The sequence below is a fragment of the Ursus arctos genome, unplaced genomic scaffold (assembly GCF_023065955.2).
Source record: "Ursus arctos isolate Adak ecotype North America unplaced genomic scaffold, UrsArc2.0 scaffold_23, whole genome shotgun sequence".
NCBI lineage: Eukaryota > Metazoa > Chordata > Mammalia > Carnivora > Ursidae > Ursus > Ursus arctos.
In genome coordinates, this window is record NW_026622908.1 from 7,495,364 (window position 1) to 7,519,454 (window position 24,091).

General features: G+C 35.2%; 1 protein-coding gene across 2 annotated transcripts in view; it reads right to left on the reverse strand.

Annotated features, from left to right (window-relative positions):
* The window catches only part of PIK3C2A (phosphatidylinositol-4-phosphate 3-kinase catalytic subunit type 2 alpha), a 167,616-nt gene continuing 143,525 nt past the window's right edge, over positions 1-24,091 (reverse strand). For both annotated transcript variants that reach the window (XM_057317081.1, XM_026487210.4), the window contains 14 exons: positions 23,029-23,133; positions 21,546-21,638; positions 19,868-19,997; positions 15,673-15,809; positions 13,106-13,275; positions 11,297-11,453; positions 10,562-10,671; positions 8,053-8,260; positions 6,758-6,882; positions 5,522-5,639; positions 5,363-5,435; positions 4,948-5,057; positions 4,734-4,859; positions 1-3,156 (listed from right to left, as the gene is read on the reverse strand). In XM_057317081.1, coding sequence (XP_057173064.1) covers positions 2,974-3,156; positions 4,734-4,859; positions 4,948-5,057; positions 5,363-5,435; positions 5,522-5,639; positions 6,758-6,882; positions 8,053-8,260; positions 10,562-10,671; positions 11,297-11,453; positions 13,106-13,275; positions 15,673-15,809; positions 19,868-19,997; positions 21,546-21,638; positions 23,029-23,133 — 1,845 coding nt within the window. In that variant the 3' untranslated portion in view covers positions 1-2,973. The remainder of the gene's footprint in view (positions 3,157-4,733; positions 4,860-4,947; positions 5,058-5,362; positions 5,436-5,521; positions 5,640-6,757; positions 6,883-8,052; positions 8,261-10,561; positions 10,672-11,296; positions 11,454-13,105; positions 13,276-15,672; positions 15,810-19,867; positions 19,998-21,545; positions 21,639-23,028; positions 23,134-24,091) is intronic.

Genomic DNA, 24,091 nt, shown 5'->3' on the forward strand with positions numbered 1-24,091 from the left:
TTTATTCCAGAAATAGTTTAATACAATCGTAGTACAGTTATGAAGTCACATTCAATGCACTGAATATATTCAAGGTATTAATAAAAATATTATACATCTTTACTACCTTAATATAATTAAAGTATTTGGTTCTTATGGATGAGACTACTTGCCATATTCATTCATATTTGCACTGCTAATCAAACAGCATATAAGTAAATCCATGGATTATGGTAGTGGGGCTTTTAGTCCTTTCTGATCTGAAATCTAAGTATCAAAATTGAGTATATTTTTTTAAAATGCCACAATACTTGAATCCTAGAAAGAACAGTCAACCAATTTAAGGCAAGATATTGGAACTTTTATACATCTTTAATTTGAAAAGATAAAAGAATACTTTATCAAAGATCATACATGCCTTACAGTCAGCTACCTACAGATTTTTATAAAGGCAGTAACGAAAATGTCAGTGCAAGTTCTACATTGGGCTCCTCAGTAGAGAAAATGACAGGTTCTTGGAGTAGACCATTATTTTCGAATCCCAAAACACTGCAAGAGGAAAGGATTCTGGTGCAGGACTTACATGTAGATAATTATTTTTACTCGGTAAAGACAGGTATAAAACATTGTGATTATACATAAAAATTAGTGTCTTGGCCAGTTTGTTTCAACTTTTGCTTCAGATTTACTTTAATGCAAGCTTTAAAAAAATGTTTAAAAAAAACTGATTTAAAATCTACTTAAAGTAGTAGTGCAAAGAGGCGCCTCTGTCCCTTTTTTTTTTTTTTTTTTTTTGGTAAGGGCTGAAGATTAGCGTTTTACAAAGAAATAACTTATATTAAAATATATGTAAAATATGTGTATTTTTTTTAATGACCAAAGAAGGCACAAAATGAGTTAAATTAAGAAAAACATTACCACTTGTCCTGAACTCTGGTTAACTGTACAGTATTAATCATAATATACATTTTTAGGTAAGAAATCCAGATTTCTTGTAATTGAAAAGTGACATCACATTTTCTAGCTCTATTATTTGTGCTAAAAGACACCGCTGTAACAGACTGCAAACAGGCAGTACATACTGCGTCCCATTAACAATGACCTTTTACCAAGACAGACTTGGGTTTTGTTTGTTTGTTGTTGTTGTTTTACAGTGGCTAAGTGACAATTCATGGAATGGAATTAGGTCCTAAAAGCTTAAGTGAAAATATCTAACACTTCTTTATATCTGCAAAAGTACTTACACTCTTTAAGGAAATGTTAACTGGACGTGGAAAAGGTAAATTAACGGTGGTGCTTTGATTTGCATTTTAATTAAGTTATTAAATAGACAACATATTTTAACACTAAAAAAAAAAAAAAAAAGAAAAAAGACATTCATATATCATCCTAACGGGGTTTCCTACAAATGGACCATTAGTGTTAGGCACCAAAAATTTCAAGTGTTTTTATTTTGTAACCTTATCTCACTGATACATCCTCAGCTGTTCTATTTCTGCTCTCTAGGTTTTACCATTTACTTTAAACATCTGCACAGTTCATAACAATTATGGGCAACTGAATAGGAGATTGTCCTTTCTCTGTTGGTATTCTTCATTGCATATTTTGTCAGTTATCTCACAGCAACTAGATTACTACAATCCCTATTACCATTTAAAAAGTGTCTGAAATTCCATTCTAGCCATGAGAATTAATATATCAACATATTTATTCAAACGAAACACAAAATTATGTGTGCAGCTGAATGAATAATAAAAATGAATTTTATCCTTAATGGTTACTGTAGAATAATTTCAATTATGTCCCTTACGATTCTGAATCCCACTGTATTAAGGAAAATAATTCATGTGAATGTATAATGTTTACAAATATAAGACAGCTTACAAGACAAAATGTGATATAAAAGTCTACATTAAAATTCAGTCTGGACCCTAGAATTCTTGTCCTGGGCCTCCTGTGAAGAGTCCGCCCTATTCATGGAGTTTTACTAAACAGGAATGGGTATGTAAGTGAACAATTTTCACTTGCTTAATGAGCAAGTGGAGTACAGATACATGGAGGTGGATTACCGAAGTTCAAGTCACACTCCTGGGAGTAAATGTAGGATTATAATGGAATGATGGCATTTAGCATACAGTTACATCAATGAATCTCATTCAGTTACAGGGCAACAAAAACATAAATGTCTGTTTAAGTCACATGAGAAGTAGAAAAAAATCATCTTTCTGTGGGAAAAACATTAGTAAATGTACATAATTCTTTAGTAAGTTGAAAGTGAGTGAGAACTACTTACTAATTATTTATCAAGTCAGGAAAAAATCAGAATGAAGTGCCAGGGAAGCGGATGAAGTTAAGGCACCATTATTTACAACTTCAGTGATTGGCACTTATTCTGAAAAGATTTTAAAGACATGGGTGATAAAAAGCAGTATTATATTCCACTACTTCTATAAACTACGTAGTAGTTCTGAACATCACTATTATTTGTGCTTTGCTTTCGGCCCTGTGAATAGCAGCTGCATTTTCTGGTAACATCCTGCACCTTTCCTTTCCTTTGGTGTTTGTGAACACACGCAGTGGTAAAGGTTGTAAAAGGTGCAAAACAGGAAAACATGCTGAGTCTGTGTAATAAGAAACAATGCAAAACAGAGGGCTGAACTGACATCGTACTATCTGACCAAACTAAAGCTATTACTCTGAATTACTCAAGGAAGGATTAAATCCTTCACCCACTCAGAGTCTTTCTCAGGACTTATTATATATTAAGTTTAGGGTTTATAGCATTCTGTATTATGACTTTAAAACAGCAACAGCTTCAACAAGTTCATAAAAGTTAATTATGTGACTGTTGGTCCAACAGATGCATTGAAATGCAGTAAGTACATTTACTTTATAATTTCTGTCCAAGTATAAAAATATTATGCAAAATTCCCAATTGTGTGTGTATACGTGTTTATGACTGTTCTTGCTTCTAAAACTCAGAAATTCACTAGCTTACAAATAGGTTGCTGCAGTCAGCTGATACCACTTAACCGTCTCTTTGCTCAAGTTGAAATCTTTCAAAGGCAGGGTCACTCCACCCAGGAAAAAATTCTCCCGCAGAGACTCTGCACTGAGAACACTGAGTTGAAGTTCTCTCTGTCTTAGGGTTTCTTTGCTGTATCCACTGTACACAAGCTACAGCAAAGGCAAAAAGAAAACAGTAAGTTATAAATTTTTTGTTTGGTTGGTTTCTTGGATTATTTTAAGTAAAAACAGAAGTGAGATTAGTAGTTAAAGAGACAACAGTTAATGACATTGATCATGACACATCTAGTAGAATTTGCCTCATACTTTAGATGCACATTTTCTATTTTAGGAGTCTTGGATTTTATTATCATTCCTCCGTGTCTGATATAGAAATGCACAGAGTAGAAAATTATTACGGGTAACAACTGAAAACATGGATTTTTGGAGATGGAGGTATGGGGAAGGGAAAAGCAATTACAAGGCGGCATGCCTTGAGATGATCCGATACCTGGGAAAGAGACTGGAAGGAAGCAAGTGGGGATAATGTAACTATTTTACAAAAAAATGAGGGATTAGAATTTCTTTTTGATGTCTTTTTTTTTTCTGTTAGATTTTATATACCATGAAATAATTTCTGATTATCCATACTTCAATGCAAATTCACCAACTACCGATACAGTTTACAGCAAATCTGGAATGCTAAAAAGCTCTGACCACCACATTCAACATTTGGAATTTTTTTCAACAACGCCTCATCATAACTTATGAGAAACATCTCTGTAATCTAGTCCTTCTCACTGTTTAACTAATAAAAACTGAAAACTGACCACATTTCATTTCTTGAAAGTACAACACTACTAACGAGGGAAAAAGCCAATACTACTTTTTGAGAATAACACCAATCTGTCTTCACCAAACATTGTATATGCTTTTCAAGAGCTAAAAGCCATTCTGTGGTTTTAACAAACTGATGAAAATCCACATTTATTTCCTTCCAAATCTCTACCCAGACATTTTTGTGTGGATGTAATGTTAATGTACATAAATAATGTGGTGTTTATCCTAAAAAAGTAGTTGACTAAGAGCAGGTTTTAATAGTTGAGTAAGTTTCTATGTTGACCGTGAGTAGCTTAGCAGAGTCACAGTTCTGCTCCATCCTGTTCGGCCGATGCTTTGCTTACTGCTTTTAGTTTAGAGCACTCTGTCTGAAGTGGGTTGCTGACAGATTAAAATGAATTAGGAGGAGGAGGAGGATTTTGAAACTACATCCTATCAAAGGTAAAGGTAGTGAAGATGTTTTAAAAGGATAAACGCAGTTAGTTCTGTGTAGTTCCAAGTGGGCCAAGTGAGACCCACAGGTGCAAACTACAGGCAATGAAGATTTCAGCCCAGTATTGAAAAAAAAAAAAAAATCGATGAGCTGGAACTGCCCAAAACAAAGTGGATGGACTGGAAGTATTTCAGCACAGACTGGACAACCACTTTTTGAAAATGTTGTAGAGGAGGTTCAAACACTGGAAAGGTGGTTGAAGATAATCACTAAGACCTTTTTAAAACATAAGGGTCAATGATGGCAGGTTCAATTCTGCAACATTTTGATAAATATCACTACACTGCTATTGATTGGCTTTACTAGTACATAAATACCTCTGCAACTGGTACCTAAAACTTTTAAATTTAAAGTGTTTAAAACTTAAAATCTCGAAAGAACAAATCTAGGACATTTTTAGATGATTTTAACTTACCATCTCATTGAATGTTGGATTCCTAGTTTTTCGTGAAATTTTGGTTTTACGTTTGGATGTTTTGTGGGTATCTGGGAGTAGGTATGTTTTGACGTATGGATTTGGGTCTGCTCCATCCTCAGTAACCTATAAAGAAAAGTTTTTCTTTAATAGTAACACTTCCTACCAAGGTATAGGTTTTCCTCCACAATCATCATTATTTATAATCACTCACAAGGTCTTTGATGTGCATCACCATGATGAAAAGAGTACCATTTCGGTAAGAGATAGATAATTTCACTGCTCCTCCAATTTGGCCTGGAGTAGGACTGAAGGGACCTGCATCTGAAAATATAAATACGTTCATCTTTATTTTTTCTTGCTTACAGTAGTACAAACTATGACAAAAAAATTTCTGCTTTAATTCCGGGATCATCATATGTGGGGAAAGGAAAGGTAAATAACCTAGTAGGCCACTGCTTTATACTTCTTTAATAATCACATTCTGTTAGGAAAGTTATGTTTATCCAGAAACTGACAGGCTTAGAAGGAATACCCTCCTCTCATTCTCACTACATTCACGGAGAAATTATAACTTGCAAGTCATAGGGAAGCCATGAATTATCAATAAAGAGAAAAAATAATCTTACCAGCAGACCTAGCTATTCCTTCAGCTTTTTCATCACGAAGTAACGGGTGGAAAAAAGTACAAACAAGATCACACTAAGAAAGAAGAGGAAAAAAAATTATTAATTTAAATGTCATGCAGCACAAAAAATAGTATGTTCTTTTTCAATTAGGACAGTCACCTCTGCTACATCCGTTGAAGCACTCATCAAACTCTGTAAGTAACTGTTCAACTCAATTTTCCTTTTGGCTGCTACATCTTTTATGTGTGTTCTTCCTAGAACCATCCTATTAGGAAAGCTACAAAAGAAAACACAGGGGGGATTTAAACTATTTCACTTGGAGGTATTTACAGAACTAAGCACAATATTTATTTAGAAATATATATATATTTAAAAAAAATACTTAAATACAAAGTGGAATCTTAATCTTCTAGAAAGTAAATTTTTGTAATTTCAAAGTACTGGAGATAAAATAGTTCAAGTACCTGTTAGCCTTTTCTAAACCTTGGCACAAAAGAGACACTATTTTGCTATTTATTACTTATTTTCTACTATTTTTTCTAAAGATTAATCCATTCGCAAATATTTTATGCATATCTTATCCTCCAAAACAATCATTACTCAATCAGCCACAGTTACTGTTGATATCAGTCCCATACCCTGTCAACATTGGGTCCACAAGTGACATAGGGTCCAAATCAAGAATAATCTTAACTCTGCATATTTTGTTGGCAATGAAAAATGAGACTGCATGTGGAAATAAACTCTGATACCCACTTTGCTGACTCTTTACTTCTGAAATCTAGTCTGAGAAGAATATGAGCAACATGACACAAGAAATCTATTAGTCATTAGCTACGTTAAAAATGAGGGTTTTGAAAGGGTAACAGATACAAAACTAAGTACTAAGATTTTGACCAACAGTCTCAATGCCTCAGCTTATATTTTTTAGAGGAGCTCAATATGGCCATAATTATTTCTGCAGTGATTTAAAATCTGACTTTTCGAAAACCAAGATCCCAAATTATTATCTTATGTTGCAGACTATGGTAGAGACAACAAATTAAAAGATTCAACTAAGTTCCTTGACCTCACTGTAAAGGTAGCTGAAGTAACGATTTACCTAATCAAATATGATTTAAAAAAAAAAAAAAGCTTCAACTGTAATTAGAAAGCTAGAAAATCCCCAATTTTAAGTTTAGGATCTTGATCATTTATTCACTGTTTATTCATTCAAGAAAACCTTATAGTTCCTTGTCTATGTATAGTACTTTTATCAGGCCCTTGTGATACAAAAGAAAGTCAGTCACACATGGTCCACTGTATCTTACTAAATGTTTACAGAAAGCTTTTGACCGACACTTGGTAATTGTTTCCTATTAAAAAAAGGATTAATGTACAAAAATGGGAACATACCCTGGTAACTTCCAAAGTGGAAAAATAATACTGAGCTTATTGTGAAGTTCCTGAAATTCATCAAAAGTCCGGAACACAAATGATGGCTCTAGCTGTCCTTCCCTCAAAATTCGGACTACATAAATCTGAAAAGAAACCACACCCCAAACACATTAGATTAAGAAAACAAAACAAAAAGCCTCTCCTGACAGAAAGTTTACGACTTGACCATTCTATATAGTCGCAGTGCTAGTAATACATATGTCACCAAGAGGAAACAGCAAACATAAAAGTCATTGTATTTATAGACGTCTAACTATATCAAAGAGTGATATTAACCACTGTAAGATATATAAACAAGAACTGGAAAGTGAAAGTCATTTATTTCCAGGATTAAATATAATAAATGTACTTCCTGAAATTTATAAATTTAGTACATTTCCGATGAACACATTAATAAGTTCATTTAAGAGAGTAAATGAGAAAGGCAAAATTTATGGTGGCAGGAGGATGAGGGAAAACTTGTCTTACTGGATATTTAAAGTATTATAAAGTCACAGTACTTTGCAGAGTAAAATACTGGCGTAGAAAAAAGTAATATTTATCTACAGAAGACCAGATATAAATTCAGGGATATACATTTAAAATATGCTAACATTATAATATCTATATTATAAACAATTGGGGAAAAAAATGGAATATTCAATAAAATGGTGTTAGGATAAAATGCTAAATAAACTTACAAAAATTTACTAACAATAAAATAGGTGAAAATTAAAATAATAAAGTTGCTTTCTAAGATACCAGGTTGTCAAAAACTTAAAGACAATGCTGTAAAGTATTTCCCAATAAAAATATTAGCACAAGGGTGAAAAACAGCAATAAAACAGTTGATAATGCTATCCATGGGGAGGTGGGAAGCATACTAAAGATCTTGATTTTGTTTAAGGATGAATTTTATATGTGTGTATGTTTAATAATATTTCATCCCTAGAAAGTAGAATGAGAACTGAAGACTTTATGTGCTTTTACATAGGTTCAGTTTGTTACAATGAGCAAGCTTTACCTTAAATTAAGAACAAATTGAAGAGAGGAAAAAAAGCAAAAGAGCACCACCTTTTAAATCTTGTCTCCAGAAGGAAGAATATCATTTGTCCCCCATGGTTTGGGAGCAAATTTACCAAGAAATAAATACCAAAAAACAATTAGGGATTCCTCAAATATTTATTTATTTTTGGGCCATCCATGGGAGAAAAAAGTATGAAAAGAACAACAATGCATGCATGAGTCTCTACAAATACCAAAACCAAACTTACATAATGTTTATCTGGGTTGTATTTCTTATGATAAGTGAAAACAGAGACTTCCTTGATTCGACCATCTTGTCTAAACGAGTATGTTTTGGGTGAAAATGAAAGGATGGGCTCATCATTGGAAGGAAGACCAGAAAAACGCAACTGAGCAAGATTGTGAATGAAGAAGTTAAACTTTGTGGCAATGCTTCCCAAACTTGATTCAATAAGCCTACAAAATAATTGGAAAATATGTTAATAGTAAATGTTCACAAGAAAACATGTTCAGTTCTTTGAAAATAATAAAGGATGAAAAAACATTTTCATTCCTTTTTAAAAAATTTTTTTAAGATTTTATTTTTAATCTCTGCACCCAATGTGGGGCTCAAACTTATAACCCTGAGATCAAGAGTCACACAATCCATCCAGCCAGGAGCCCCTCAAATTCTTTTTTTTTTTTTAATCTACCTATCTATCAATCAAGAGATACAAATGTTCTTTTATTAAAGTAAGCTCTAGAACCTTGGGGCGCCTGGGTGGCTCAGTCAGTTAATCATCCAACTCTTGATTTCTGCTCAGGTTATGATCGCAGGGTTGTGAGATCGAGCCCTCTGTTGGGCTCCTTAAGATTCTCTCTCCAACCCCCCCAAAGTGAGCTCTAGGCCCAACATGGAGCTTGAACTCATGATCCTGAGACCAAGAGTCACATGCTCTACTGCCTGAGCCAGTCGGCACCCCCATTGTCATTCCTTTTAAAATATTAAGCAGATTCTCACTTTGCCAAGGATTTCCTTTGTTCTTTAAGCCAAAAACCCATTAAAAGATATTGCATCCCAACAAAACATTTTAGTACAAGAAAATCTCTATTCCATCCCATCCCACTGCCTCCCAAGGAATGATGCTGTATTTCTTGAGCTCTGTGGGATCTAACACTAACTAAAAAACTATGAGGGATAGAAGATGACTGGTATAATGCCAAAAAAGATGATCATTATTTAATTCCCTTTTAATAAACAGGGAAGTTGACAACTAAACAGGTATAGAAGGAAGCATCGAAAGTAATCCAAATTTAATAAAATCTTTCTATCAAACAGTTGGAGAATCTGGTATCAGATTCCTTCAGACAATCATAATTTCCCTCAGTTGGAGAAAGAAGTTTTGACAGGATAGGGAGTTTGACGGGGATATATCTGGAAAGCAGGCTTGGATAAAACATTTTAGGCATGCAAAAGAAACAAGAAGTCTCAGAAGCAGGATAAAGAAATCCAGAAAGAGGAAAAAGATTCAAAAAGAATAGTCTAGAACCTCACACAAAGGTTCCCGCTTTGCTATGGACCGAATATTTGTATCCTCCAAAATTCCTATGTTGAGACCCAACCCCATAGGGCCTTTATGGAGTCAGTAATTAAGATTTGATGAGGTCTTAAGGATAAAGTTCTGATCCAATAAGATTAGTGTTCTTATAAGAAGAGACAAGAAAGTTTATGCTTTCTTGCTCTTTATCTCCTTCCTTTCTGTGAGGAAACAACGAGAAGGCAGTTGTCTGTAAGCTAGAGCCCTCACCAGGAAGTGAATGAGCTGGCACCTTGATCTTGGACTTCCCAGCCTTTAGAAGTAAGAGAAAGTAAGTGTTTATCGTTTAAGCCATGTTGTCTATGGTATTTTGTTATGGCCGCTCAAGCGAACTAATACATGCCTGCTTTATAGTTTTGCCCACAGGCACCAATGAATCTCTTTTGAAAAACAGAACAAAACCCATCAATACCTAAATTATCAGGATTAGTTTGGAAGGCTATACAAAAGCCAGCTTCCTTCAATTCAATTCAGCCCAGACTCTTGAGACTAGGGAAGTCCAGTCCAGTTTTCTATCTTTTCCACTGAGAGGAAGAAAGCAAGAGAAAAAAGAAAAAAGAACATGAGCTCATAGGTCCCTCCCTGCTGTGGCATAATAATGAGGTGGTACCACTAGATAGTGGCCAACCTGGTCACCAGACTTTTAGAACACATTTGCCAGGAAGATCTGCCTTTAAAGCAAAAATGACAAGTTCAAATGCCAATAATCAGTATATGTGTTTTAATACTACATCATAGAGTAAAAATTTACTAGAGCAGTGTCCCAGAGTTTGCAGTTTTAAGTATTTATGGTATCCATGAAAATTGTTTAGGCAAAATCTTGAAAAACAGATTAGTACAGATATTATTTTAGAAAAAAAAAGAACAAAAACTTTGTACTTGGCACTACAGGAAATATGCTTTCCAGAAAGTTCATAAATAGGATGTTTATAATTCAAGTCATATACTAAATAAAACTTGAGTCATTTTAAAATAAATTTAAAGTGTTATTGCAAATCCTTTACATTTACTCAGTAAATAAACTTCTGACATAAAATATACTTTTGATAAGCCTACTTGCCAATACTGTGAATCACAATTATTTCCTAAAAATCAGATTTTTGATATACAGCATTTGTTTAAACTAAGGAAAACCAATCAAAGCTCTGTGCCTTCTCTAATTTATTTAAATATGCCTTACCTAGTAAAGAAAATTGTAGCTTCTGCATCTGTAGTTTGCGGTTGAAGTGCATCTCTAACATACTTCAAGTCTTGAATACTTGTAAGTTCTGGTAACCCTGAAGGAATCATCTATAGAAAGGGAAAAAGAGTTTGTGAGTTAAACTTTTTAAAAGTCTGTGTCCCCCCCGCCCCAACCCTTAAAAGCTGGCCAAGTAATTAGAACTACAGCAAACAATCATAGTTTTGAGGAGTTTATATTAGTCTTATAGGGACCTAAGTGATTCAGTTATAAATGAGAAAAATTGAGGTCAAGTAAGTCAATTGTTGGAAGTCACAAAGCCAGTTTATGGAATAAAACCTGTGAAATCCAGACCTTTTATCTAGTCCTCTGTTTTATCAAGTTCAGTCAAAATAATCATAGCGGAGGTTTACTTTTAACTTAAGACACATCCAGAAAAGTATAGAAATCTGAACACACCCAAATTAAGATACAAAATATGTTCCAGCATCCCAGATGACTCTCTTGGGGTCCCTTGCAGTTACTTTTACTCCTCACCCCCAGGGCAGATGTGACTTCGGTTTTGTATTTTATATAAATGGTGTCTGGCATATTTTACATAGCAGCAATTTTTGAATATTTTGATAGTATTTCTGACATTTGAAACTACAGTAAATTTTATTCCAAAATACCCTTCTTTAGATATTGAAACACAGAGCATTAATGTAAATTAAAGTCTTGTAAAAGAATAGTTACCAGTGAAAGGAGGTTAAGAAAGAGGTTTGTCTGTTTTCTTATTAAGTTGTAGGCCTGACAACAGAGGTCCACAAACAACTGGAAACGAATGGTAGGCTTTTCACCCCCATTAATGACATACGCCATATCAGAGGTCAGCACAAAAGGAGCCCGATCCCTATTTAAAAAGAAAGTATACAACAAAAAGTATTATTTACAGAAGATATTCAAATAGTGCTTTTGTTACCACATGGTTATTGAACTAATCTATCTGAGCCATAGCAATTTCCAATTGGGAAATTTAGAATCAGGCAGGTTTGAATCTGCATTAAAACTTCTAAATTTGCATTTTCATGAAAGCCATCATATAATCAATCTCATTATTTAGATAGAACACATATATAATTTTTTCCAAGATGATATTTATAAACCCTCACACTCAAATAGAGATCAAACAGTAGTTACAAATATACAGAGAGAAAAATTTGGCACTCATTACCATTATACAAATGGGAACATTTCTAATAGGTACCTCTAACTAGTTAAATATACCTTAATTCATTTCAACAAAGGTTACTACACACACACACGCACACACACACACACACACATATTCTTATCTACTACATGGTCAAGTCATCTCTTAGGGGGCGCCTGGGTGGCTCAATCGTTAAGCGTCTGCCTTCGGCTTAGGGCGTGATCCCGGCGTTATGGGATCAAGCCCCACATTGGGCTCCTCCGCTATGAGCCTGCTTCTTCCTCTCCCACTCCCCCTGCTTGTGTTCCCTCTCTCGCTGGCTGTCTTTCTGTGTCAAATAAATAAAATCTTTAAAAAAAAAAAAAAAAGTCATCTCTTAGGGTCTTTTTTAATCCCTAGTCAGGCTCAATGGGAGCTAAAAGCCAAAAAACAACAAGAAAGGAGGCAAGTTTGGGGACATTAATTTGTGAAAATGTGCCTTTCTTTTAAAGTAAGTTGTGTCCAGGGGCACCTGGGTATCTCAGTGTCAGTTAAGCGTCTGCCTTTGGCTCAGGTCATGATCCTGGGGTCCTGGGATTGAGCCCTACATTGGGGTCCCTGCTTGGCAGAGAGTCTGCTTCTCCCTCTCCCTGCCACTCCTCCTCTCCCCACTGCTTGTGCTCTCTGTCAAATAAAAAAATAAAATCTTAAAATAAAATAAAATAAAATAAAATAGTTGTGTCCACTAATTAAAATCAATGTTATGGCTAAATGTGTCAAAAGAAAGGTTCCTCAAAATACACAAAGACATCAATCTTAAATAAAATTCTGATCCTATCAAAATGAAAACACCTTTAGCATTACTTGAAATGACTGAACTTGAAATCAATGACCTCTTGAATTAATCTGAGAAAAAAAACCAACAACTTCAGTTTTTTTAGGAAGAAAAAAGTGGACAGGAAAAGTGGAGAAGGAATAGATTGTAGAGAGGCTGACATTAAAACCACCAAAGCCTTAACCATCGTGTGGTAAAAGAAGTCGATTTCTTTTTCCTTCAAGTAAAATTATGGAAACTCTTCCAGATATATATACACGTGATGGATGGATATAGATAATTTTATTAATACCTTTTGAAAAGTGATCCACAATGTGGAAACCTGCTTCAGGATTACCTGGAGTACTTGTTTTTCTTGTTTTTGTTTTTTTAAGGTAGGCTCCACACCAAAAGTGGGGCTTGAACTCACAACCCTGAGATCAGGAGTTGGATGCCCTACTGATTGAGCCACCCAGGCGCCCCCGGGGGTACTTGTTTAAAAAAAAAAAAAGTGCCCTTCTTTTCTTTAGCAACAACAATAACAATACTAAATTAGTACCTTTTGAAGCTGCCAAACATTTGTGCATGGCCCAAAAACTTTCCAAAGTCAATATGAAACATGTGCCCTGTGCTTCGAAGCATTATATTATCATTGTGTCGATCACAGATGCCTAGAACATAGGTGGCTACACAGCATCCAGCACAAGAATAGATAAAATTTTCAGAAGCCTATAATAAAGATATAAAATTATTTTAGAAAAAAAATATTTTTAAAGGAGGCAGGTTATAAAGATTAAAGTAGTTCATCACCCTTTGAAAACACTACCGTAATTCATTTTTCAACAGCTTATAGACTAGGTTATGGTAACAAAAGCCAGCCTTGTCTTATTTCGAAAACAAAAACACCCTTCTAAATGTGGTTACTGCCCTTTCTCTCTAGCTACTGTCTTTTAACAGGCAGAGATACTGCCAGTCCCTACTTAGGATATGTGCTGCCTTTGAACATCTTTTAAGAATCACTCTGTGGAACTCTGCTCTCACAGGCTCTGTTGTTTCGTACAAGTAGTGTTAACACTGTGACAAAGATTAATCTGAATAAAAGAATATTTTTCCCTTTTTTGGCTTATAGGGAGGGCATGTATGAAGAAAGTCAGCTTGTATCTTTAAACATACAGTAATATAATTAATGTGTTTTGTTGACTCCTTATGTGTCACACCTGCAAGTTTTTCAAAGATGGAGCTCTTCTTTCACTTCAGTCTTGCCTGCCCTGGGGATTAAATTACTAACATCGTATCATACAGAAGGATGCAGCAAGATGTACACAATGAGTATTTTTACCTAAAGCATGTGCATTTAATTTATTCTCAAGCTGCTACATTTCTGAACTGAGCAGTCATATGGCTCTACATGTCCATGTGGTTATTTCATAACTCCCCAGAAATCATTACTGATGACGGTAAGAGCAAATGTTTACACAGCACTTACCACAAACCAGGCACTACTCTTTCTACACACCTACACACATGCATGTACATGCACACTCTATGACATGGGCATGATTATGACTGTCATTTTATGTATGAGGGAAACTGAAACACAGAAGTTCTTTGCCCAAGATCACATAATTTTTAAGTGGCAGACCCAAGATTCACCCCAAGCAAAATGACTCCTGTATGTTATATTCTCTCTTAGTAAAGGACATTGAGAGTTAAATGCATAAAAGGCACTCAACGTATGTTATCTGACAATTATTTAGCGTCAAACCACTTTCTCAGAACCACAAAAGAGCCAACATTACTATATACAAGTATAGGCTTCTGTTGCACTGCCTTCCCCACACCAAACGTAAGAAAAGGGAGTGATCTTAAACAGTTTAAAATACTAACAAAGGGCAAAATTCCTCTATCTTCTTAGGTCAACAGATAGACTTTGTATGTATTGGTAAATGTGATACATTAATGACTTGACATAAAGTAGGTGGGCAAATGATATTAAAACTGAGATCTCCTTACATTGCCTTTGAAAGTGTTCTTGAAAAAAAAAAAGTATTCTTAAGTCTTTCTTAGGCCAATTTAGGATCATTAGAGGCCTTATGTCCTAAGAGATTTCCCTTTCCCTTTTTCCCCCATTTTTTTTTCCTTAAGTAAACTCTACTCCCCCCTCCACCGACATGGGGCTTGAACTCACAACCCTAAGGTCATGCATGGGGCACCTAGCTGGCTCAGTCGGTTAAATGTCTAACTCTTGGTTTTAGCTTAAGTCATGTTCTCATGGGTGGTGGGATTGAGCCCAGCATTTGGCTCCTGCAGCAGGGAGTCTGCTTGAAGATTCTCTCTCCCCTTTCTCCCTCTGCCCCTCCCCCCACTGGTGCGCTCACATGCACTCTCTCTAAAATAAATAAATCTTAAAAAAAAAAGTCACACACTACCGACTGAGCCACCCTGAGATTTCCCTTTCCTATTACAGAATTCAAAAGTATGCTGAAACAAAAAATTGACACCTCTAATAATAACAGCTATCAACTACAGAATTTAACTCTGTGTAGGGCTTTCTATATAAATTCATCTAAATCTTACAATAGCCTTATAGTGCTATTATTTTTTACAGCCATAATACATACTATAATACCAAAAAAAAAAAAAAAAGTACTATAATACCATAACGTATACTATTTTATATCCCAGGTCACTGAGGCATAAAAGAGGTTAATACTTTGACCAAGGCTCAATACTTGGTGACTTGGAACCTAAGTTCAAGCTCAGAGAGTCTGGCCCATAATTTTCCTCTCAACTCCATACGATACAGCAGTCTTACTCATTTCCAAAACTTTTCCCAAGATCTTTGTTAAATATAACATTCTGGGTCATGAAAATACCTCTGTTTTGCTGGCTTCTAAATGCATGCTTGGAATGTTTTGGGGGTTATTAGGCATTGGTTTCACTCAGATTCTTGCCATTAAATGCACTGTTTATACACAAACATATATATATATAAATTTTTTTTTTAACTTAGAGAAAGACACTGTTTTCACAACTTAGACTACATGGCTGGAAGATGAAAGCATTTATGACCTATGTAATACATTTTTGACAAAGTTATCTGGAATAAGAAGACTTGCCAATCACCTTTTCATATTCCTCTTCAGAAGGATTGTATTTTCTCAACCACTCTGCAAGGGGTTTATCTTTAAAGGATCCGGTCACACCATATTCCACTTGGATTTTCCTGAGGGTATCTGAAGCAGGAACTAGCTCCACCATACCTTTAACAACAAAACATCAAGCTACGTAAAAATATCTCCCCAAAAGTAAGCCTTTAAAAAATTTATAGCTTTCAATCTTTGACATAAGACATCAGTTAGGAATTATTTTTAAAAAATCAAGTCTGGCAGCCCATGCTAGAAAATTTGAGAAATCAAAATAATTTTTTATTTTCAGAAGCACCCAAAATTTAACAGTTGAACTTGACTTTGAGGCTCCATAATCTGTACAACCATGTACTACGCACCACCCCCCTGCAAGAATAACAATTTTAATTACAAATTAGATGATACTGACTTAGTAAAGTTACTTAGTTAATAAACTTACTCTGATCATGTATTTGGGCAATGATGGAGTGTTTCAGAGTACACTAAGCCCTTTCAAAGGGAAGAATAGATTAAGATTGTCCTTGTGACATATTTAAGTATTAAGTATGTGTTTCGCTTTCCTACATGAAATGTAAATGCCTGGCTAGGCAAATCATTTTTTTTTCCTCTACTTTTAAAACAAGTATCAAATTAATATATTATGGGACATCTACATAAGGGAATACAATGAAGTAGATCTTTATGTGCTTATGCTCTAAAATAAGCTTTAAATACAAAATCCAGATAGAGGACTGTCCTTTTGTGCTTAAAAGAAAGACTGGGATGCCTGGGTGGCTCAGTTGGTTAAGTGTCTGCCTTCAGCTCAGGTCATGAACTCAGAGTCCTAAAACTGAGCAGGGAGCCTGCTTCTCCCTCTCCCCCTGCCCCTTGTCCCCCTGCCATCTCCCACTCACACTCTCTTTCAAATAAATAAGTTCTATTACATGCTACATTTACTATGTGCATGTATTATTTCTATAGTTAAAAAATTAGTTTTACATATTTTCAAAATCAAGGAGATGCACTGGTGCCAAAATAAAAGATATGGACAGAGAGACCTGCTTCAGACAAAATTACTGGAAGAAACCAAGTTGGCCAAGGCCTTCAGACCACCCCAAAAGAAAGTATGCAGGGCCAGTTTGTAATCCTAGCAGTCTGGTCACACAATGAATAATGAATTCATTGGGATCTTTTATGTTGTTTTGGTTGCATCATCTAGTTTATAGTTCACAGTGCCATCCTTTTTCAATGAGTACCTGCACCTTGATTCTATGACTATGTTTAATCAAATTTTTAATATACATACAAATTTCTAATTTCATAATCAAATATACATACATATAAATTACTATGTGCTAAAACAGTGGACTAAAGTTTATAAAATATTCAATGCACTACTAGCCTTGTAAGGTATGGTCCCTACCTTGAGAGAACTTAAAATCAATCCGGGGAGGAGGAAAGATACACCAGTAAATATCTGGTGAATATTTAGACAACTGTTGAGTCTGAGAAAGTGAGGGATTACTAGAAACACTGAAATACTAGTTAAAACTTCACAGAGGATATGGATGTGATTTCATCTGAAAAATAAGGATACTTGTGAGGTTAACACAAATGAAAAAGCTTAGGCCAGAGCAAGACACAAAGTAAGCACTTAACCATTAGTTAGAAACAACATAAAAAACAAGAGGAATCTGAATGCCTCCAAAGTTACAAGGCATTCCATAAGAAGAAAGAAGAAGTGCAACTATATGAAATAAGTGTGGTGACAGAAAAGGCAACCTAATGAAATGGTAGGCTCTCACTGAGGAATCTTATTTAATAAAACAACTTACACTTACAAAACCAACCAGCAAGAATTCTTTTTTTTTTTTAACCAGCAAGAATGCTTGAGATTTTATTTATTTTAGAAAGACAGAACAAGAGAGTGCATGCATATGAGTGGGGGAAGGGGCAGAGGGAGAGAATGTTCAAACAGACTCCCTGCTGAGTGCAGAGCCTGATGTGGGGCTCCATCCCACAACCCTTGAGATCATGACCTGAGCTGAGACCAAGAGTCAGAGGCCCAACCGATTGAGCCACCCAGGCGCCCCCAACCAGCAAGAATTCTTTTTTTTTCCCGGCAAGAATTCTTAAATTGACCTGATCTCCTTTTTGACAAGATAAAGCCTGTACATCCTAAATTGAGAAAGGAAAGTGATAAGGATAAAATGGAGAAATGTGGAGTAGTTGAGAACACAATGAAGTAGATGAGTCCCAAGTAAAATACAAGTACCTAAAGATTTAGCAATCACCTGAAAGGAAATCTCATGTCTCTAGTGACGTGACACAAGGGCTGGTCCTTGGTCCTCTCTTAGTAAACATTTTCTTCAATAACTTAGCAGAAGCTACAGAATATATGTGCTTCAAATCAGTTCATGACACAAACTAGGAGGTTCAATGACAGATAACAAAACTCAGATTTTAAAAAGAATCCAAGAGGGTGAAAAGTAATGGATCAAATACAACAAGAAAGTTAAAGGTCCTCTACTTGGGTGTAAGATACAAAATGTACAAGTACAGAATGGCCACAACATGATGTAGCAGGAACTAGTATGATGGTTTTATTTGTAAGTTCTGCACGTGCAATACTTTGCCTACTTTGCATTCTACAAAATCCAGGTGCCATTCTCAGAGACTGAATCACTTGAGCCCTGTTTTACAGTGGGAACAATCAGATAATAAGGTAATCTAAAGCTATATGTGACAAATGGCTGAAAAATGTGGAACTCAGGATCTGAGGCCATAATATTCATCATCACAAAGAAGGATTTGACTTAATTACATGAAAGTCTATAAACAGAACTGGAACTGATGAATAGAAGACACTAGGAGTCAGTTCCCATTCACCAGAATACAAGAAAAACTCTACAGCCATCAGAGTTATCCAGGATAGGACTACATTGAAATGCAGTAAATTTCCTTCACTATAGGCATTTAAGCATAGTGAATGGCAAATATTATAAGGATGACTAGATAATTCTTCAGGTGACTTTCTGGTGCCTGTGATTAGAATCTGAGAAGCATTTCTCATTTCCATCAACTATAAATGTTCTTTCCCTCCTTAAAAACCCCACAGCACTGCCTTTGTTAATTCTCTTAGAGTTTTTAGGGACTCCTGGATGGCTCAGTCAGCTAAGCATATGTCTTAGGCTCAGGTCATGATCCCAGGGTCCTGGGATAGAGTCGCTCATCGGCCTTCTCGTTCAGTGAGGAGCCTGCTTCTCCCTCTGCTTTTGCTCTCTCTCTTTCTCTGATAGATAAATAATATCTTTTAAAAATTCTCTTATAGCTTTTAGCTTATTAAAGCATTTTCTTTCTTTCTTTTTTTTTGAAAGATTTTATTTGACAGAGAGAGAGAAAATGAGAGAGGGAACACAAGCAGGGGGAGTGGGAGAGGGAGAAGCAGGCTTCCCACTGAGCAGGGAGCCCGATGCGGGGCTCGATCCCAGGACCCTGGGATCATGACCTGAGACGAAGGCAGACGCTTAACGACTGAGCCACCCAGGCGCCCCTTATTAAAGCATTTTCAAATTACTTTATATGTCTTTAATTGCTTCCCTCTAAATATAAACACTACATGGTATTAGCATTTTGTAGATGGTAGATCAACAACAAACATTCGTTGAATAAGAGTAACGATAATGGTTACAATTTATTTAGCACCTAATATATATCAGATACTGGGGTGTTTTACATTCATTATCTTTTAATTATCACAATATTTCTGGGTGTAGTGCTTTTATTATTCACACTAAACACATGTGGTAAGGAAGAAAACTTATTCAATAAGATAATAAGATGAAGCCTGTGCTAAAGTAGAAAAAATTTTTGACACCATTATATTATTTTGCAGAAATGAAATCAGAATTGGTTTAACTTAGACATCTTAATTTTAAATTAAAAGCTAAAGACCATAAAGTCCTCATTCAGTCAATCAATGGGACCCTCTGGTTACTGCAAAGCATTTATTAGGGCTATTCAATGAGTTATTTCATTGTGAACAAATAAATCAGTAAAGTAACACTAAATTAAAGTAAGAAACAACTGCAATCATAGTGTACCAGCATCAGGACTCCCTCAGGACAGGTATACTCTGAGCTAAGTTCATAAAAAGAAATAATAAGACACCAAAACAGAGCTGACAGACATACCTCGATCTCTGCCAGTTGAGAGGCATTTGAAAATTACCATCCTCAGATCTAGTCCTTCTTTAAGCCAGATCTTGTCCATAATCTTTATCATCTGTAAAGCTAACATATCTTGCCGAAGATCTTCACCAACCTTGAAATCAAGGAAACAAAATGAAACCTGTACCTTTCCAAAAGACTTACTATGTTATATACTGTAAAAGGCAGGGGTAGGGGGAAATGGTGGAAAGAGTGATGAAACAGAACTGCCTTTTATTTTTCTACAGCATTCCAGAGGAAATTACTTGACTTCTTCATGTCTCGGTTTCTTGAACAATACACTTTTTAAAAGGTTAGATTTTATGGTATGTGAATCATATTCAATTTTTTAAAAGGGCAAAATGGAGGATCTCTGTCACGATCAAAATATTCCTTACCTTGACTGTATCAATGCCAATATCCTGATTGTGATATTGTATGATAGTTTTGCAAGATGTTACATTGAGGGAAACTGGGTAAAGGATACTTAGGATCTCTGTATAATTTCTTACAACAGACTGAATCTACAATTATCTCAAACTAAAGGTTTACTTAAAAAAAATAAAAATTAAAAAAGTTAACCTTCCCCAAACGAATTAATTCTAGCTGGAATCACATCAATTTTTCATTTTCTTTTTTAAACTGGACAAAATAACTTTAAAACACATAATGATGAATACATTTTTTGAGACCAGTCAAGGAAATTACAAAAAAATAAAATAAATTAGGGGAGATTAGCCCTAACAAATATTAAAACTTAACATACAAAATTTCTGTATTCAAACAGATGGTACTGTTTTAGGAAAAGGCAAATACATCAGTAAAATATAGTCCTAAATCAGATTTGAGTTATGAGAACCTGCTATATATATATACACACACACACACACATATATACAGATTATACATACATACACATATACACATCTGTACGTATTCATAAAGATAGCTTCTCTTGAGCCATCTTTTATATACATATGAACCTGCACTGACTGAACTCATTGAATTAACTAAAACTCTCCATTCTTTCTTAAAAATATACAAATTATGATCACAACACCAGAACTTTGGTCATAGATTACTCTGTAGTATTCCACTCCTGCTGTTTCCCGCAAGTTATATGTTTTATGTTTCGAAAAGCCAGTGCCATTGCTCATGGTTGTACAGTTTCACGCTATACAACTCTATGGGGTACCATTCACATCATAATCTGTGTGAAAGGCACTGCCTGCTAAAGTAATGATGTGCTCAACCAGCACAGCCGTATGTAGCAGCTCTGGCCCAGAGTTGTATTTGTTCCCAAATCTGTTCAGAAACAGTTTATGTCAGCAATAATTTTTCACAGAACTACTCAATTTAATTAAATATTAAATAAAATTACATTTGCAATTTGGAAAAGGAATTTGAGAAAAGAATTTTTAAAGTACCATATAAAAACAAAGTAACCTTGGGGTGCTTGGGTGGCTCAGTCGGTTAAGTGTCTGCCTTTAGCTCAGGTCATGATTCTGGGGTCCTAAGATGAACCTGCACTGGGCTCCCTGATCAGCAGGGAGTCTGCCTCTCCCTCTGCCCCTCCCTCCCGCCTGTGCTCTCTCTCAAATAAATAAAATCTTAAAAAAATAAAACAAAATAAAAACAAAGCAACCTTATTTATTTCGCTCACCTTAAACATGACATTAATTTCTTCCCCCATTGGATCAGCATTCACCATTGTCACTTTTAGGGGCACAGCATTAGAACTGAAGAAGGAACATGACTACAAATACAACATGTTATGCATTAGAAAGGTAACACTGGAATAAAAATGGGTTTAAGATTTTTTGTCCTGGGGCACCTGGGTGGCTTAGTCATTAAGCGTCTGCCTTCTGCTCAGGTCATGATTCCAGCGTCCTGGGATGGAGCCCCACATTGGGCTCCCTGCTCAGCGGGAAGCCTGCTTCTCCCTCTCCCACTCCCCCGGCATGTGTTCCCTCTCTATCAAGTAAATAAATAAAATCTTAAAAAAAAAAAAAAAGATTTTTTTGTCCTAAGCATTTCTCCTTTCACTTGTTCCTCTGAACTATGGCAAATGAAATAACACATGTGAAGTGCTTTTCAGATCATCCAGCAGACAAGAGGTATTTAAAAATACTTTTTGAAACTTAAACATAGCATGAGTAAAACATCATCTACTACTCTCCAGACGAGAAGCAAAACTTTAAAAACTTGAGACATAAATTACTAACAGTGTAAGCTTTAAAAGCATCATAATTCCTCAAAAGAGGACAAAATTTTGTATATTCTTATCTTTCCTCTAAAGTACTATGATCTGGGATAAGATCTCTACTTCTCCTATTTATGGTACTCTTATAATTAATAATTAGCCATGCAATCAAATAGTGACACTAAATTTAAAAATTTCATTATCAAAGATCAAATCTTATTTTAAAATCAAACTGGTTAAAAAAAACTAATTTAAGATAGACCAATTAAGGGAAACAAACAAAACCCAAGGAGAAAATGTGACCCCCCGGCCCCACCAATGACATACAACTCACGCACCCACTGTTAAATTTCAGTAAAGAGCAGCCATATATCAACTTAAAAAGAAATCAAATCTGAGACCCCTTTATGGATACTTGTAACGCTAGCCTTTCAAAACCACAGACACTAATGGATTAATTAATTGGTTGCTTTTGCTGAATTCATTAAGAGAAAATCCACTATTTGCATAACGACTGGCCCATTTTGAAATAAAATTACTCAATGCTGATGATTCAACTACTTTTTGATGGCTCTAAAAAGTGTTATAAACCTGGGAAGAGTCTTTCTGACCATTCACATGGGAGGAAAAGAAAACGCTATCGGTGACTGGAATTATAACATATGCCTACAAGGTAGCTATTATACCATAGTAAAAAATAATTTATTTTGAGACAGCAAATAATTTTATATTGCTTTTTCTTTCAGGAACAATGATTAAGTAAAAATATACTGAGGTAAATAAGGATCTTACACAGACATCCATAAATATTTATAACCAACCTATGCAGATGTTATCCTCATTTGCCTTAAGTATATCAGCCCATTTGCTTTCTTTCTATACATTTTTTCCCCACAAATTATTTTCAAGTGTAATACGAACTTATTAGTATTTTATATGTCACCTTAATATTTAATTCTTTTGCAACAAGACTTGGATTGAGAGGAAGACGGCATTTATTTCTTAGAAAAAAGGACTGTACTCGTTCCATACTCCTCTGAAGGACAACCTAGGAAAAGAGAGTGATACTGTAAGTACATAATGAAAATGAAGACCTACTTTTAAGACAAAAAAATTATGGTATGGACCAACTCAAATTTTAAAATACCCAACTGTCAAATGGTCAAAAACAAGTTGTTGCTAAAGAGTTAATTTTTACTATAAAAATAGAATGGGCAAAGGCATGGGGGGGGAGTACATATGGTCTATTTAATATATTAATTAAAACTCTCTAGCAGTCAAATGAATAGAAATTAAGCAGAAATGAGATGCAATTTTTCATCTAACAGATTAAAAATTTAAGGTAACACCCAGTTCCAGCAACAGGGCAGGAAAAGACACTTTTGTAATCTATTGGTGGAGAAAAAGATATAACTAAAAATATACACATTCTTGACTCAGCTATTTCGCCTATAGGAATAGCCTATAAGGAAATAGCAGCAAAGGGGCAAAAACTTATACACTATAGTTCATTGTAGGACTGGAAAAATAAAAATGTGTAAACACTTACAGAAGTAATGGTTCACAATTTACGCTACGATACCTTGTAATATTATGTACCCATTAAGAAACATGAAGTTTAACTATAGGTCTTCACACAAATTCAATAAGTAAAAAAAAAAAAAAGCAATTATAAAAAAGAAAACCACAAAAAAACCACATAATTGCTGAAAGAAATTAAAGATCTAGATGAATGAAAAGACATCCTGTGTTCATGAAATGGAAGACTTAATATTATTAAGATTGCAGTATTTTCCAAATTAACCTACAGACTCAACACAATGCTTTTTATTTATTTGAGAGAGAGAGAAAGAGAGAGGGAGGAAGGAAAGTACAAGGAGAGGGAGCAGCAGAGGGAGAGGCAGAGGCAGGCTCTAATGCAGAGCTTGATGCCAGGACCCCGAGATCAAGACCTGAGACGAAGGCAGATACTGTACTGACTGAGCCACCCAGGCGCCCCACAGACT